At 42.9% G+C, this 14,787-nt stretch overlaps 1 protein-coding gene across 7 annotated transcripts in view; it reads right to left on the bottom strand.

Annotated features, from left to right (window-relative positions):
• Window positions 1-13,044, bottom strand: part of TNRC6A (trinucleotide repeat containing adaptor 6A) — a 50,941-nt gene extending 37,897 nt beyond the window's left edge. For 4 of the 7 annotated variants that reach the window (XM_068424052.1, XM_068424053.1, XM_068424054.1 and 1 more), the window contains exons 1-4: window positions 12,914-13,044; window positions 12,180-12,227; window positions 10,099-10,134; window positions 656-746 (exon numbers count right to left, since the gene is read on the bottom strand). In XM_068424052.1, coding sequence (XP_068280153.1) covers window positions 656-746; window positions 10,099-10,134; window positions 12,180-12,227; window positions 12,914-12,918 — 180 coding nt within the window. In that variant the 5' untranslated portion in view covers window positions 12,919-13,044. Of the gene's footprint in view, window positions 1-655; window positions 747-10,098; window positions 10,135-12,179; window positions 12,228-12,318; window positions 12,567-12,913 lie in introns of those variants that run through there. The other 3 variants (XM_068424057.1, XM_068424055.1, XM_068424058.1) reach the window with 3 other exon arrangements.
• Window positions 13,045-14,787: the final 1,743 nt, after the last annotated feature.

Genomic DNA, 14,787 nt, shown 5'->3' with positions numbered 1-14,787 from the left:
ATATCTAGCATTAGTCAATGGAACCAAAGAAAAACTGCTAAGCAGGTTCACTTTGCTGTCACCAGTCAGCAAACACCCTGAAATGGACATGTTTTTAAAAACAGATTTACAAGCTCCTCTCAAGCTTAGGGTCAATATTTAGAATCAATGGCCCTGATTAATATCTTGACAGCAAACAGGAATTCTGAAGTGTTTACAAGCCTTTCTGTGATGTTTCCATCCCAAAACACCTTTGCTGTCAATATTTTAATTTTTATCCACCTTCCCTAATACAAATTGTCTTATGACACATATGTTTCCACACTGAAGGATAAGAAGATACATTAAAGCAAGGATACAGCTGAAAGTCACTACCTTAAAAAACCTGTAATTTTATTCTGCTAATAAATGCACTAACACTGAGGAAGTTTTCAAACTTGAAACCGCCTGAACTGACAACCAGGAAAAAGAATGGTCATCTCAGAAGAATATTTAATCTCTGAAGAAACTGTACCCAAAGCCAATTAAGATGTACCACTAAGTAACTGACAGTACATTTAGAGTTTAAAACATTAAATTAAAAAGAAAACACTTCTGAATAATAACAGCTAAACCAGTATTTACTAGTGATGAAACAAAAGTAACCCATAAGCACGGGTTTTAATGTTCAACATACCTTTTTTTGAGCAGCTTCCTTCTTCTTCTTGTCTTCTTTTCTCTTTTTCCTTTCTTCCATCAACTGTTCTTCCTCTTCTTGCACTAAATCCCTGAACCACACAGTTTGTAATTAACTCTCCCAAAATACAATCTGTACACACTTAGATTCATTTTAGAACAATTATTTCACAGTCACCCAAAAGGAACTGGGGAATTTTACTTCTAATTGGATAATATTTCTATAGGGACTATGTACTTTCACTGCAAATCATAAGTGACAAAACTTCACAAGCAGATGCAGTGTCAAGCTACATGGAAGATTTTCTTTCTTCCAAAACTTAGAATGAAGGCTCAGACATTAATTTGATTCAAAAGCCAGCGCAAATTCAGATGTTATTTAATCTTTACCTGCTATTGTGAATTCCTATGACTCTGGGTTCTCACACATGACATTTCCCTCTGTCACATGCAGTCAGCTCTGACCCAGCATGGAGTTTGACTACACTCAGCCCAAGCCAAGCACTGAGCTCCTTCCTCCCCAGCCACGCACGCCCTCTTGCACCAGCACTGGTGCCCAGACAGCCATGCAGGCGCTTGCATCAGCTCACTGAGCTTAACCACCACCTCTGCCAAGAAACAACCCATATACACACATTTTCCTGCCTGAGCAGTGAGCTAATTCAATGGCTGTGTATCTGTATGACATGAAGGGCACAAGAACCAGCAGGAACATGAAATGCAGAACATGGTCAGACCAAGCTTTCAGTAGCAGAGCAATTTTAGAGCACGTTAAACGAGTGACAAAACTGTAACTTGACAAATGTGAAAACAAAAGCTGTCACATTAAATTAACTTAATCAAAGTTTTACATGCTAACACGGGAGGCTTAGCAGCAACACCACTTTCCAGATGACACTACATTCTCTTCTAAAAACAGGCTTCAGCAAAGGCAAGACAAAACGGAGAACACGGAGAGTACAAAAAGCACAAAGAACTGGAGACATGCAAGCACACTTGCAAGCTATCAGGGTCAACAGGAACTAATACCTGATACAAATTTAATAACAAAAATAAACTTTTCTTTAAGGCCATGCTTGGAGAGCTGAGAATGGGAACGAACTCCACACAAGCACAACCGACAAAAGAGGCAGCGATAACCGGCAGACAAAAGCATTTGGGCTAATCGTGCAAAAACCTCGTGACAACGTGGAATGTGCAAGTGAAGATCAGTTAGCTGTTTCATACGTGAGAATAAAAACAATTGCTCACAGAAAGAAGGATTCTGAAGTTTAGAAAGCAACAATAAAGCTGAATATAAAAATAAAACGGTGGCAGCAGCTTGCTTCTGTTAGAACACCAAGACAGAGGGGAGGGAGCCTGCTAATATTCAGAGAATAAAGCAGTTTTGTGCACCAGAAAGCCTACTTGCCAGAATCTTCTTTGTCATTTCAGGGTCGGGAACGTTTCTAAGTTCAAAAGCTTGGAAGCTTTTGGCCCACAAGCCCTGACCATATAGTTGGGTGGACGAGACTAAAAAATAGGTTGAAAATGCTTTGCCAGACTTCCTTCTGAAGCACATATCTAGGTTACAACACACGTCCCTCTGACGTCCTGAATCTCAACACCTGCTCCACCGCACACCTACCCTCTCGCTGGGCAAACCACGTCCTTCAGACAAGTCCTAATTTCTGTGATACTTTGAATGAGATGTGGGAACAAACTCCACACACGTTGAGTACGTAAAGGAAGACGACACCAAATTTACTCTTTGAACAACCTTCAGAGATTAGTATAAATCCTCTCTTCTAAATAACATTTCGTATGTAACTGGTGTTCTCCCAAATCCGTACGCACTTTCTACCCGCCAGCTGCAGCCAACGTTACCCAGAGGTGCTCAGATTCAGAGGTGGTGTGGAGAGCTCCGGACAGTAAAACCGATCAGAGCCACTGAGGTTTTTTACTGTTGCAAAAGAAAAAGCCCAGAAACAGCTGATGGAAGGGAATTTACACCCCTGTCTGGGACAAGCGGTCCTGCCTGGTGTCCATCTCCAGAATTCAGCGTTGAACACAAAGTACTGTTTTATCTTTGCCAGGCTTTTCACGTACTAAGCAAGGCAGAACAGGAGAAGAGATTTCATTACACAATTACTTTGAGTGTATTAAAATCTCCTTTAAAAAAGTTACCCTCATTCGATGACGCAGGGTTGCACATACTCACATTATCAAACAAAAGACAACCTTGTTATACAAAACTTTTGGTGGAAAATGAACTGACAATGTCAATAAGGGGCAGTCAATAAGTGGTTTAATTCTGCCTAAACCCCAAACTACCTACCACTAAAAACCTCCCATTTAAATAAGATAATTATAAATATATATGTCAGAAGCAATGCCAATTGAATACAGTAAAACACAAGACACTCCACAAGTATTAAACCTTTCATTACTTATTCAGATATATAAATAATTGGTTAATTCTACTTTTAACACAGCTCAAGTCCCTTTCAAAATGAGTGCAGGCATCAGTTGGGGGGTTTTGTAGATTTTTTTTTTTAAATCTACGCGTGACTTCCAGTTTCCAGTTGCCCATTTCCACTGGGGCAAATTCATATAACTTGCTCACTTCTTAATTAGAAAAAAACAGCACTCTTACGGCACCTGCCTTTCGCTGTAGGTGGTGCCAATGTGAGCAATACTGAACAGCAGCTCATCAGGTCTTCACGGCAGCCAGCACTTATTCTATTCTGCATAACACTGCCGTTCTTTTGGAAGAGGCAAGTACCACGTTACTGCTGCCCGTTTGAGTTCTACCTTCAAACTTCAAAACCGGTCTCCTGTCCCGTTGCGAGATCCTTCAGCAACGTGTTGAAAGTGTTCTCCTCCCAGGAACAACGCCGTAATAACAATACTTGTATTTAAATTTCAAAGCTTGTGGCCACTTGGCTATTATTAATATTAGTTTCAAACCAAAAGAGATACGGTAGTACTTTCACATGACACTCATTGTGGAAGAAAAAAAAGCCAGCAATACTTAAAGTATTTATAGGGCGCAGCACTGCAAATCCGATTTCATCCTCTACTTGTTTCTTTTTCCAGTGCTCCCTTCTGTTGGAACAACACTGATTTATTGCATATCCAGCATCCTTTTTCTCCTCCACCACTTCTAGGGTGACTGTTACAATACCCACCCGCTCACGCTGCGTGTGTTAACAAAAGCAGTCTGACACCGCAGGTATTCACCGAGCTGTGGTGTGCTTTGACAATGAACAGCCAAACAATACCCGTATTCTCTCCACCCCACGTACACAGTAACACACTACAGACAGACCACCGCTCTGAAAAGTTTCCACAGACCGAATTCTGTCTTTTAAGATTTTCTGATAACAGAGTGCAAGCATTGGTTATTTCTTTTTTAAAAGAACTGCTTCTGATGTGTTAAAATACGCAAAAAAAAAAAATCTAACAGTATTATTTCCGAGCTCCCTCTGTATTTCAGTTGCACTGCAAGACAAATCACAAACCACCAAACACAGTGTGGGTATTTTGCATTTTATTATAGTTTTATCACCTGGCTGCAAGATTCATCGAGGACTGGCTTACTGCAAAAAGGAATCTTGCATTTGCAATTAGGTCTCAAAAATTATTTCACGGACAACTAAGAGGTTAGTCACGTAACTACAGAAAACAATTACACTCACCCAGTTTCGTTTAAAGCAATCCCTTGGGTACTTTGCAAATTTGAGGTAATGATTAACTGCAGTGACATCTGTGCACTATAAAGGTGATACATAAAGTCAGTTTTGTCCATCACTGTCCGGCATCCTGGGCATTTGTAACCAAACTGAAGCTGGCAACGCTGTTTGTGTTAATTTGGAATGGTCCAATTTTTAACAGGTAATTTGCATCAGTAAACAATGAAGCATGTAGGTCTGAAATCAGGCTAGAAAAAACCCAGCTGTTGTAGGTCACAGTTCGTTTTTGATGGAGTACACAATCCGTTTACAGCTGACTTCCATACCGAGAGTCACTGATTCGCTATTCAGGAAGACTGTATTTCCTGAAGCACCACTAAGACACATCTAACCCAACAGAAAAGGCCAAGTACCATCTTCTCCTCCCATGGCCAGCAAAAGTCATGCCCCCAGCCATTCTCTCACCACCTCATTGCACAAGTGCTGCTGGGCTGATAACTCCCCGAAGCGCGAGTTCAACACACGTGTTCTACGAGCAGATCTCTGCCCACCTTGTCCCAGGATCACCCCAGGAAAAAGCACCAGCACAAGCAGGCTGTGCAACAGAATTCCTGTCACCTCCCCTGACATCCTCTTTCCCAAAGGCTACTTAGATCCAAGGAGGGAGCAAGCTGTGACCCAGAGTAGCCGTTGTGAAGCAGCAGCCCGTTCTGGTCGCCATCCTTCCTGGGGTCCCGTGTCCCCAGGTCTAACCAGCACTGGGTGTGCACGTCTTCATGTGAGACGGGATGAGCTGCAAGACCTGAGCTAGAGGTGACACCTGGGGAACAGGCTGTTGCTGTCAGACACAGTCAGCCCATGTGCAACTCACCCCTGCTTGGCTGTGGAGCCCTGGGGAAACACTCCGGCTCCCTCTTGACTGCCACACAAATTAATTGTTCTATCAAGCCAAACGGGGTCTACAGGCACAGGCTAAACACCTCTGATGCAGTCAGTGTATCAGCACTGCAGGGTGGTGCCTTACCTAGGATTGCCTACTGGAACAAAAGGTTATTTACAGGTTTTCTAATAACCTGAGAAGAATTCAGAGTTAAGCAATCCACTAGCACTTTGTTCTGTATAACAAATTTCAGTGTCACATGCAAAAACTACATGAACTGAAAAATCATCCAGCTTTTAGAAGCAAGCTGTAGCACTTTAAAGAGCAAGCAGAATGCAAAATAGTATTTTCACAGGAAAAAAAAAGCAACTCATCAATCCTGCTACAACTAAATCAACAAGATTACATTTTATTTTTGGAATACAGATGCTAACAAGTAACGTATCAGTATCTCTGCAATATTCCACCCACAGCATCTTTTTTTTCCTTCCACACAGGAACAATAAAACTCCTAAATTATGACACTGTGATCATTCTATTTTCATGTATTTAAGAAAAACAGATTTTAAGATTACAAAGACAGCTTAGAACACATTAAAAAAAGCCCCTATGATTAGTATCAGGAGCCTAGGCAACCCCTGAAAAAAAAATTACCCACCTATAGTTCATTACAAGTTTTAAAGAGAGTATTAGATTACCATTATAATGTTAATTCTCAGTGACTGGAAAGCAAAACTAACCCATTGTACAATTAAATAACAACAGTAAAGCCCTTACTGCCCATGTTGTAACAGAGCCTTTCAAGGAAGGCAGGCCTGTTCCCACCACCCTCTTACATAAACATAAACCTGAAACACAAATTCAGTTTTGCCTATTAAGCCATCACAGTCTAAAGCAGAACTCCTGAATTTCCACCTCTGACAGCTGAAAGCACAGGTTTCCTTTATTCTAACACATCAATACACAACCCTCTCCACAGACAGCAAATGATAGTATTTATGCATCAGATTCCAACACCCATTAGAACATGTAACAAACAAGCTACATTTTTAATGCTACTCCTTGAGAAACAGAAGCATTACGTCGTATTTCTCATTTATCATCTCAGACTTTAACAGCTACCTACTCCTGCTAAGTACTCACCACTTTATATTATTCTTTGCGTACCAACTATCATCAGCTTCGTGTTACTTTACAGCACATAACACCGTAGGAACCCAGTCCCATAGTAACAAGACAAAGCCAGAAAATTAACAAGTTCTTTTGCTGGGCTCTCCCCTACGTCTGGGTAGATTTACTCCACTGTCCTCGTAGGGCAGAGGTGTGTGTAGCAGCACGCTCAGTCCATCAGCTGGCCAAAGGAAAAGCAACGACTGACAATTCTGATTCATAACATGAATCTATAAACACACTGCTATTATTTCCCCTATCAGCCATCCACCTTCACTAAAACACACGTACAGGGAGTTTCCTTTTCCTCCTCTGTATTGGATTAGCTTGCTCAAGGTTAAATGGTCTTAGCAGAAATGCAAGCCTTGTTTTTCAATTTAGATCAACTGCAAATAAACCACCCCCGCCACACGCAATTCACATCTGAGACTGGAGCAAAGGCCTTCAGTTTAAACAGCTGAACTTGAAAGGTGCTTTATTTTCAAGCGAGACCAAATGAAAATTGATCTTGATCTCAGGACAGGCTGCACATTTGATGGCTCTGAGAACATACAAGTAGCAGCTGCTATTATCTGCATAATTTTAAACAGCCTTAGTGTCAGACAAATAATTACCGTTATTTATATAAAAATATTTTTTTCTCCAATTTTGTGTACCTCACTAGCACAATTCTTGTTTGTATAAGGGAAAAAAAACCCCTAACTACCAAAACGCTTCACTCAATTAAGCGATTAAAAAAAAAATAAGGTACTTTTGAATCTTTTAGGACAGGTGTCACTTTGGCAAGACAAAGTGCCTTGCGATCTGGGTGATTTTTGATACGAAGTCTTTCACTTCGTTACTGTCACAATCACGTGCCACTAAAAGAAAAGCAGCTACATTCTTACTTCTACACTCAGCATTCATTACTACTTCTTTGTCTTAAGTTTTGACAAGGCTAATTTTATTTTTGTATGGCTCGATTTGTTATTTGGCTTGTGAACTGGAAAAAAGCTGTAATGTTCAAAATGTAAACATCTCAGGTAACATTTACATGAAATAATACTTTACTTATTACTTTAATTCTTGAAAAAAGTTGTATTAATGTGTCATTTCAAAAGCTGCAGCGTGGCACTGTAAAAATATCTGGGCTGAAATAGGCATATTTAACCTCTATCCTTACGCTACAGAAAAGGAGAACCAAGTACACTGGTATTTTCCCTGGAAGACACACTGAGGATGCAATAATTACTGTTTGTGCAGCATGCCATCTTTGCTGTTGTAATATACAACAGGGAAACATGTTATGCCACAGTAAAATTACAATTCTAGTCGCCTCACTGAGGAAATTATGGTTACAAGAAGAAATCTGACAGAAATTAAGCTCTAAGACACAGCACTGCATTATTATGATTTGAACTCAGTATTTATCTCTGAGTGAAAGCATTTATTACTCGCACACAGCAAATTTCTACTCCAAAGAACAGGTCGCCCCTCACCATGAACACCAGTTACCCAGCGTTCCCCAAACCTGAACTTCCTGCGCAACAGAATTGCATTCCTTGGGTTTCCCGACTCCTCAAGCTGGCCCCAACAGTTTGAAATGCCTCTCCACAAGTGCTGCTGAAGATGCCAGCGGTGTCACAGGTGCCCAGGTGCCGCGTTTGCCAGCCCCACAGACACCCCCCAAGCCCCTGCCGGGCCGCTGCCCCACGATACGGTGCCAGCACGTTTCTGAAGACATCACTTCCATTTGTTCCAATTTCCAGTGACAGATATATAAAATAAATCTGGGGGAACATAAACGAACAAATCAACCCTTTCCACCATTTGCTTTTCCTCCAGTTATAAATTAACTCGCAATGCTACAGGTGGAACACTGCCAGATAACTGCATTTAAGCATCTGGAATTGAAACATCTTTTACAACTCTGCAAAGACAGTAAACACGCACGCACTACGTATTCAACCTGGATCTGATATTCCACACAGACTTTCAAACATTGCTGAGACTTTCAAGTTTTGATAAATTTTATATATGGTGACCTACAGGTTCCCTAATCTTCACATTTTTTGAAATTATGCAATTACATACAGCTGCCAATAGAAATTATTTCTCAGTTTCTATAAAAAACCAATTGCTAGCTTTTCTGTCATTATACAAGAATCAATTATAAAATGTGTATTTTGATTAAAAATGGATCCTTCAATTCCTTTATTAATGCTTCCCACAAAATAGGGTACTACACCAAAAAGAGCACTCTTCACGTTTATGGAATAGAAACCAGTACTTTGAAGTTAACAAACCCCCCCCAACAAAACCCACGAGTGCCTTAAATGGAAATGCTCTGGCAACTAAAACCACTCAGCACGTTACACAGGAGCAAAAAAGCCTCAGGCACCAAGAAAGCCTCAGGCACTGATAACAAAGCAAAACCACTTATTTACAGATGTCATGTACGTGTGTTAATTCTCTCCAGCTATTCATGTATACAGGAGGTGCTGCCAAGCTAAAAACTGAAACAATTACTTCAGTGAATAATTAATTAGTAAATATGCACCAGCTACTTTCTTTTTTTGCTTTTAAATACCTCAGTCTTTAAATTATCACCCTCAATGTGATAGAATTCTAAATGCCATGTCTACCACTACCAACTACTTGGAATACACTCATCTTTCCCATTTTCCTAAGACAGAAGCTGGCTCAGCAGAACCGTGTTCCAAACTACAAGCACTATAAATATGCCACAGTTCTGGAATAGTATTTGTGTTACAGTTTTGCCCTGAAGTTTCATCTGAGATGTTCAGTGTTACACAAGCACACAACAGACAAATCCCTTTCCCAAGTTTATCATCTAAATAGACAAGACTTCAGTAGCAGCAATAAACAACCTCTATCTTCATTTAATGAATGGGGAAATGAAGAAGACAGATTAACCTGCTTTTCCATAACCACACCGGTCACACAGGATATCTGTAACAGGTGCACAAACCCAAACGACTGCAAAGCCCAGCACCTTAACCATAAGTCCACCCACTCTCCAGCCTGCTTCAGTTTTATTAACGCAGAGCCAAGAATTACACTGCACATGGGTTTGCTGTAAGACTAGGAAAAGAAAAGGCAAGTTACCTTAGGGGGACAACCTGACAATTACGCATGACCTGGAAAGGTGTGTGTAGAGGAGAAAGGAATGCACAATTTTGCCTGAAGGTCTTGAAAGGTATGAACAGAATGCTGCCTCTGTGCAATAAGCTCTTCCCATTTGACAGCAGAAGTCCTCCCATAAGAAGTTTACCAGTAAAAAAACCCCACCTCCCAAAAAACCCAGCAGAAAATCAAGTGCTTAAATATCAACAGAAACGACTACATTTCTCACTGTTTCTCTCTCTTTGAGCCTCTGTCATTGAGCCACCTCATTTTTTTTTTCTACAGCAAATAAGGAAAGCCTCATGGAAATATGGTGGTTATTCTAACATGAAGAGTAAAAAAAAAATTGTACAGTAGTAACTTAGTAGAATAGATGGATGAAATCTAGAGGTATGCTTGATTTAGGTAAAAAGCTTGCTCTGCAAGAACATGGAGAGTCTGCAACCGATGCAGATGGAATCTCTGGAGCAGAAACACAGGTGAACGCAAGCAGTGTGTGAATCTTCCCTATAATTTGCATGCTTGTGAAGTAAGAGCCCAACTCCTGTGTTTAGGAAAAAAAAAAAAACACATAAACATATTTCAGATATTTACCTTCTCTCAGTTCCACATAAATGAGGCAGGAAAGCCCTGTTTACCAAACAGAATTAAAAAGTTATTTCTTAAATCAGAAGAACTAAATGGTGATTTTTACTGCTCCCGATTTTAACCAAATTTAACTCTTACATTTCTCCAGTTAACAGTGGACAGCTCTTGTTCAGCGGCAGACTGAACAGGTGACGTGTAACTTGTGACATTATACAACACTACAGTGCACAACAGATTTACTTGAATTACTGTCGCAAATCATGCGCTATGCTTGTTTTTGAGACCAGGAATATTTGCCTAGGACTAGACATGTACACTTTTTACAGAGCATGCAGACCAAATGAAGGTTCTTTTCCAAAAGGCCGAACAAGCCAAACTGCTAATCCTGAATTTAAATCACTCCAACGGGATAAGCAAGCTGTAGCAAAAGCTGTAATACTTATCCTATCACAAACCCCCAGTCTAGGCCAATATTCCTAGTAAGATAAAAAAGAATATTTGCTACCCATTAATTTATAAGCATAAACTCCAAAGGTGACTACAGAACACACACGAAGCAATGCCAACATCCCATGGAGTTTACAGTGTGCACATACACTATGGGACTTTAGATTAAGAAAAACTGTAGCATAAGTCTATTTACCTTTCCCAGGAAAAGATATTTGCTCTTTTACAATTTGACTAGGTCACTGCAAATTTAATAAGATCGTAAATAATGACATTAGAGAAGGAATGAGGGTTATCTGTTGAGTTCTACAACAGTAAAACAAGCAATCAGGCCTACCCAGAGCAGGCACGCCACAGTTTTATCAGGCTCTGTGCTCACGTGATGAAACTCCCTCGCTAAACATCAGCCAGTTAGAACACAGGTTTCTGAAAACAACTGGTATATTCGTGTTAACTTAAACACAGTTCTGAACCTTTTAAACGAATAAAACATATACCTCTGTGTCAGAACACAGAGAAATCATTCTCTTCAAGTAAAATCCATTTAACGACGAACTTGACATTGTATTTAAAAGCAATACGCTAAGTGGATCTTGAAGATTCCACATATTTCAACAACAAAATAGGAAAAATCATTCATGCTTAAGCATAAAAAAGGAAGATACACACTGACAGCAGGGGAAAGCTGATCAGTTTTCACAGTGTAATCATAAATCAACCTGGAAGTTGGAGACTGATTAGGCACAGTAAATAAGAAAAAAAGCAAGGTACCAGAAGCTAATATTCTATCAGTTATATTCAGGGTTTCAGCATATTTCAAATGGCCCTAGTAAAAGTCCCCTTAAAGGTTTGCTAGCAAAAGTCCCTTTAAGGTCTAATTGAAAAAGAACACAAAAAGAAAGTAGGACAAAAGTCGACACCAAGGAATGTAAACAACAGAAAGGGGCAGGTATTTGCAAGAAAGTCACCGTGCTAAAAATAAACGGTGCAGAAGAAATAACTTCTCAAACACAAAAATGATGTGTATTATTGGCACAGAATTCTTATTTCAACATCACTCTTGAGCTGAATAATGTAAAAAAGGAACTGCCCGTTCTACAAAACTCTCAAATAAAAACCACAACATGCTAATGGGAAATTCACCGCCTTCAACTCTTCAGGGAAAAATAGACAGAAACCTAACAGTCATATGACAGTATACAGTTTATTTGAGCTCAAAGCAAGTTTCATGCCACAGCCAACTATTTCTTGCCTCCCAACAATATTTGACTGAACTGTATGGGAAAAAAAACCCAAACCGTTCATTCATTTTTTCAGTTATTGTTAGGTGCCACAACTTAGGACAGAAAAGCCAGTTATTTTTATCTTCAAAAACCTACCCTGTTAAAGGAATTCTATTACAGAACGTGATATTGTTATTATGCAAAAGAAACAATGCTAAAAAGGTGTTTATGCTGTAGAATTAACTAAAATTGCAGAGATTCCTCTATGCAATAGAGGAGCACGTTTTCAAATTCAGGGTTTTTTTTATCCTTACTATTAACATAAGATTAAAGCTCCCGATAAAGCCCACAATGATTTCTAGCCCAAGGCCAACTCTTGTTCTGAACTGTAGGAGTGAATTTAAATGAGTATCTTACCTGCTTAGTTTTCTTTCAACTTCTTTGGTAGCTTTAGCTTCCAATTCTCTGGAACAGAAAGTGGTGTTGGTTTCCATGTCAACAGCAATGCAGCACAAAGCAAAAAAAAATAACACTGGAGCGGGGTTAAGATACACACCGAGCTCCATATGCTGATTTGTCAGGAGGAAGCGGGGAGACCACAGATTGCCAAGTACTCAAATGATATGTTTACCCAGGGACAGGGAGGCAAGCGGAGCACAACCGACAGCCGCTCTCCTGCGCTGCTACACAACCGCGGCTTAATCCTTTCAGGTACTTCACGGAGAACGGTTCTGCTGCATCACTTCAGCCCGAGACCTGGCTTAAACCGCAGCACGCAGGGAGCCCTCCTGCCCCGCCAGCCCCTGTCGCCCGCAGAGGGCTGCCAGCCCCGCAGGAGCGCACCGCAACGCGCGGGAGGCCAAACCTCAGCTCCGCAGGGAAAACACCGCTCCGGGGCGAGCGCCGCGGCCCCTCCCGGGCGGGCACCGCTCCCGCGGGGCGCCCGCCCGCCGCAGCCCGCGCCCCCGTCTCCTTCCACCGGAGGCGCCGCCAGCCCGGGCCGCGGCTCCCCCCGCCGCAGCAGGGCCTCCCCCGGGGCGCGGAGGGGCTCCCCGCCGCCCGGCCCCTCCCCCGCCCGCGGCGGCCGGGCCCCCGCTGGCGCCTCGGCTCGGCGGCGCCCGCCCTGCCCGCCGCCCGGCCCCGCCCGCTACCTCATGTATGTAAAGTGCTCGGAGTCCGGCCCGGCGTGGCTGCGGCCCGGGCCCGGCGCTGGCGCGGCGGCTCTAGGCGGCCTGGGCCCGGCACTGCGGAGCGGGAGGGCCCGGCAGCTGCTGCTGCAGCACCGCCGCCATTTCCTGCCTCCTCACCCGGCCGGGTCCGGCCGCGCCGCACAGGAAGGGAAACCCCGCCCCGGGCAGCGCTTCCGGGGCGCCGCGCGGCCCCGACATGGCGCCGCAGCACCGGGGAGGGGATGGCGGGGGGCCGGCGCCCTGACATGGAGGCCGACCCCGAGCAAGGCCGAGCCCGCTCGCAGGGCCGGCGGCCGCCCCGCCAGCCCCCCGGGGCAGCCCCCCGGCCCGAGCCGCCTCCCCAGGCGGGTGGCAGCGGGCAGTGACGGGACCCGACCTTGCCTCAGGGGAGCCTCCGCTGAGGGGCCTGAGCTAACCCGTACGCGAGGGCCGTGAGGGCCGGGGGGTGCTGCCTGCGCTGCAGGAGCTCAGCCCACACTCAAGGGCTGCTGTCTGCTGGCCTCCTCCGCCCTGCAGCGGCACAGCCCCGTCACCCTGTCGAGGGCTGGTACCGCTGGATTTACTGCGTCACCGTAGTTCTTACTTATCCTGAAAATATACACATAATTCCAAGTGCTATCTCATGAAACAGCCCACAGAAAAGGACAGTTGTTTCCCCGAGCAGTGCAGGACAAGGCAGGAACATCACATACATTTCCACGTGTGTTTCTCCCCGTGGGGCAGCTCTTTCAGGTCCCAGGCACTGCTGCTGTGCTCAGCTCTGTTCCCAACTTTGGGGCGTCAGTAACTACTGAGGCTGATGGAAAAGAAACATTAATGTCTAAATAGCCACCAGAGAGTAAGACAGGCCTTTCTCTTATCCTTCCACTGACTTTATTAGGTTGAGGGAGGGAACGGAAAAGTATCTAGCACTTGCAAACCTAGCTAGAAAAGTGTTTATGTGAACACATCACTTAATCCAAAAAGTACACGGAGATATTCTAACTTCAAATACATAAAATGAAGAGCGAAGGATGTATGAGCCACACACTGTGTTACTGCACTTGACTTCGGTAAAAATATCCCAGAAATCAGAAAAATTCAACTAGTCAAAGGACTGACAGGGATAATGAGAGAGAATGAAGAACGGTAACGTCAAGAAAGAGCAAAACTGAGAAGAGGCAAAAATTCACAGTAAACAGATCCCGCAGTAAACAGGCACGTCCCTGTGGGGAAGGGGGAGCCGGCATTGCGATGAGGTGTTCGTAGCCCAAACACTGCAAATGGAGCATCAGAGAATTCCTCCAAATGAAAATAAATTATTTCATTGTCATCGTCCAAGTCCACAGAATAAATGATGGCAAGGAAGTATTTTTTAGTATTTTAAGTTTAGTTAGAGCAATGTGAAGTGTTATTACTGGCATAAGTAAGAAACATAGAATAAGAAGCTCTCTTACAATACCAATTTTGAACTCTTGAGCCCATTTAACAAAACATTATGGCTAATTTCTACTTCCAATTTCCTATGCCTACTGGATAAAATGAGAAAGACGCGGACGCACCCCTCTTAGCAAACTGATAATAAAGGAGTGAATACAGAGAATAGGTTTCTGCTTAGGAAATTTGAACAGGGACGGAGTTAGTGGCATACCAGGTACACTGAGGATGTATCATACTTGTAGCTATGTCTCTGCAGAACGATCTTTAAAAAAATCTATTGAGCTATATTAGCTTTTGATGCATGCTGTCTGGTCGCAGGGCTGGGTCACCGGTGCACAGCAAAACCGTCACTGAGATGGCTGCTTACAGGCATTGCTGCACTGAGTTCTAAAGCACTGGTTGAAAATACCCCAGCA

This window comes from Nyctibius grandis, chromosome Z, assembly GCF_013368605.1.
Source record: "Nyctibius grandis isolate bNycGra1 chromosome Z, bNycGra1.pri, whole genome shotgun sequence".
NCBI lineage: Eukaryota > Metazoa > Chordata > Aves > Nyctibiiformes > Nyctibiidae > Nyctibius > Nyctibius grandis.
The sequence above is the reverse complement of the archived record's forward strand: the minus strand, read 5'-3'. Positions and strand labels throughout refer to the sequence as shown.